A 2,572-nucleotide genomic window follows, 5' to 3' on the forward strand; every position below is an offset into this window, starting at 1 on the left:
GCTATTTCGACGTTGTAAAAAAAGAATTAGTGCGCCGCGCTTGCGCGCGTCTGTCGGAGATGCTCCTATATCTCCCCCCCTCACGAGTCACGGCCCCACTTTTCATTTCTCGGTGCACAGTATATATACACAGGGCTTGACCACGTCCAGCAAGTGCGCAGCATTATCTCAACTGCCACACGACTCAGCAAACCTGCTAACAAACTTTGTGCATGCATACATACCAACACAAACTAACAAATTGGCCATGTGTCTCAGCTCCAAGTGATCCACCCAGCCGGTCTCGTCGCGCACGCACGCGTCGCTTCACACGAAGCTGCCATGTCACACGGCACCATAGCATCACGCCTACGCACCATACTGGCTTTATTGCGCTTTTTACCGAGACTTTGCCATCTTGGTACGCACGTAGGACTTGCCAGCAAATACTAAACCTAGCTATATGCAAGACAAAACAAATATGCAGATACATGAATCAAGATTAAACCTAACATTTTTCCTCCTAGCTAAACAGTCCTGGGGCTAGAGCATCGATCATCGACGTTGTTGAGACTTGAGAAGCAGCAAGTGAAATGAAATAGCTAGATGAATGAATGCAAAAACAGTCGCTACACGATACAAACGAATTTGGGGTCGATCACGATGCACGGTCGTCCATCTTGACGTAGGTGCCAATGGCGTGGAGGTACTGGTCGTCACACCGCGCATGGAAGCCGACGATCCTGCCGCCGGCGCCCGCTGGGAGCGAGAACCGCACGCCGCACGCGTTCCCGTAGGGCCCGTGGGTGCGAAGGTTGCTGACGAACTTGAGCGACCTGATGACGACGTTGCCATTGAAGTGGCTGTAGTGGCCTTCCACGCTCGTCAGGTATTCGTCCCGCTGCAGACGGAACTGCATGCACACGCGAAACAAGAGGAGAACACAGCTTGTCAACTCATCCACAACACACGGAGACTAATGATTATAGGCAACTCATGGCCGTGGACCCGTTGTTAGTTAGGAAAGTAATTACCACCGTGGTCATGCCGCCTTTCCCTCCCCAAAGCTCGGTCTCGCTCGATTCCTCCCGGTCTTTCCGCATGTACGTTACGCGAACGGCGTCAACGGCGCGGCAGTGGCGGACGGCGACCTAGACAATGCGTGTCACCTCGCCCACCATGCCTACCTTTCTGTCGTTGCTGCCGCCGCCGCCGCAAGGGCCCATCCTGACGACCTCTCCGGCCTGCATCTCATCTCACACAAGAAACATGTAATCATCAATCAACATAGCTAGCAAGACAGCAGATCGAATCGGTGTCGGAGGTAGCATAAGGTCGAATCCTATCTTTGGATTGTCATTGATGGTGACGGTGGCCAGGCCGTGGCGCAGGAGCAACGCGCAGTGGCGGACGGCGACCTGGACAATGCGTGTCACCTCGCCCACCATGCCTATCTTTCTGTCGTTGCCGCCGCCGCCGCCGCAAGGGCCCATCCTGACAACCCCTCCCGCCTGCATCTGCATCTCACACAAGTCATCAATCAACATAGCTAGCAAGACAGATCGAATCGGGGTCGGAGGTAGCATAAGGTCGAATCCTACGTACCTTTGCATTGTCATTGATGGTGACGGTGGCCAGGTCGTGGCGCAGGAGCAACGCGCACGACTTCTCGTGGAGCTACGTCTGGACAGGGCAGCCGCGCGCGGCGTTGGGGCAAGGGACGCGGACGGCCCGCAGGATCTGGTCGACGGCGTAGCAGCGGCCGAAGCCGGCGGCGACGGAGCACTCCGGGCACTTGCGGCTCTGCCACACTACTACAAAAACAGCTATGAACACTAATGACGTACTGTACATGTGATGCGTCATTACTAAATACTAATAGCGCACCAGGTGTTGGTACGTCATTAGTGTGCAAATACTAATGGCGCACCACATCCACAGTGCGTCATTAGTAAAAAAAATAATTTTTTCAAAACTACTAATGACGCATCGTGGGATGGTGCGTCATTACTAGTTCAACTAGTAATAGCGCACCACTACCACGGTGCGCCATTAGTAATTATGTTTTAAAAAAAATTCAAATTTTTTTTAAACTACTAATGGCGCACCGTGGGAGTGGTGCGTCACTTTCACCGAATGCACCCCCGGTGGACCGCCTTTTCAGTTTAAAAAAATGAAAATGTCAAAAAAATAAAAGAAAATAAGTTTCCCATGTGATATGTGGTCTAGTTGTTGTGAAAAATTACAAATATGAATTTCGACTTTATTTGCAAAATCTCTCGAGAATTTGTAAAATGGGCATAACTTTTGCATACGAACTCAGATGAAAAAGTTTTTTATATGAAAAATCATCTACGCGAAAAGTTACATCCGAATTTAACGGGGGAAACCCGTTAAACATTTTCAAAATCCTCAAAAACCTAACAGAAAAAAAGATACGAGGCTTTTAAGATCTGGAGAGGCAAAAAATTCAAAAAAATTCAAACTTACTAATGGCACACCTGCCCATGGTGCGCCATTACTATCTTCCCGCCTTCAAAATTCAAAATAAATCAAAAAAATTAAAAAAATACTAATGGCAGGTGCGTCATTA

At 49.7% G+C, this 2,572-nt stretch overlaps 1 protein-coding gene across 1 annotated transcript; it reads right to left on the reverse strand.

Moving 5' to 3' along the window:
• Positions 1–507: 507 nt before the first annotated feature.
• LOC123174475 (mannose/glucose-specific lectin-like) lies at positions 508–1,467 on the reverse strand. The gene is made up of 2 exons (XM_044590050.1): positions 1,014–1,467; positions 508–892 (listed from the first exon to the last, which is right to left on the reverse strand). The coding sequence occupies exons 1-2, from the start codon at positions 1,080–1,082 to the stop codon at positions 638–640; spliced, it is 324 nt and encodes a 107-aa protein (XP_044445985.1). The 5' UTR covers positions 1,083–1,467; the 3' UTR covers positions 508–637.
• Between the last annotated feature and the right edge of the window lie 1,105 nt (positions 1,468–2,572).

Source organism: Triticum aestivum, chromosome 1D, assembly GCF_018294505.1.
Source record: "Triticum aestivum cultivar Chinese Spring chromosome 1D, IWGSC CS RefSeq v2.1, whole genome shotgun sequence".
NCBI lineage: Eukaryota > Viridiplantae > Streptophyta > Magnoliopsida > Poales > Poaceae > Triticum > Triticum aestivum.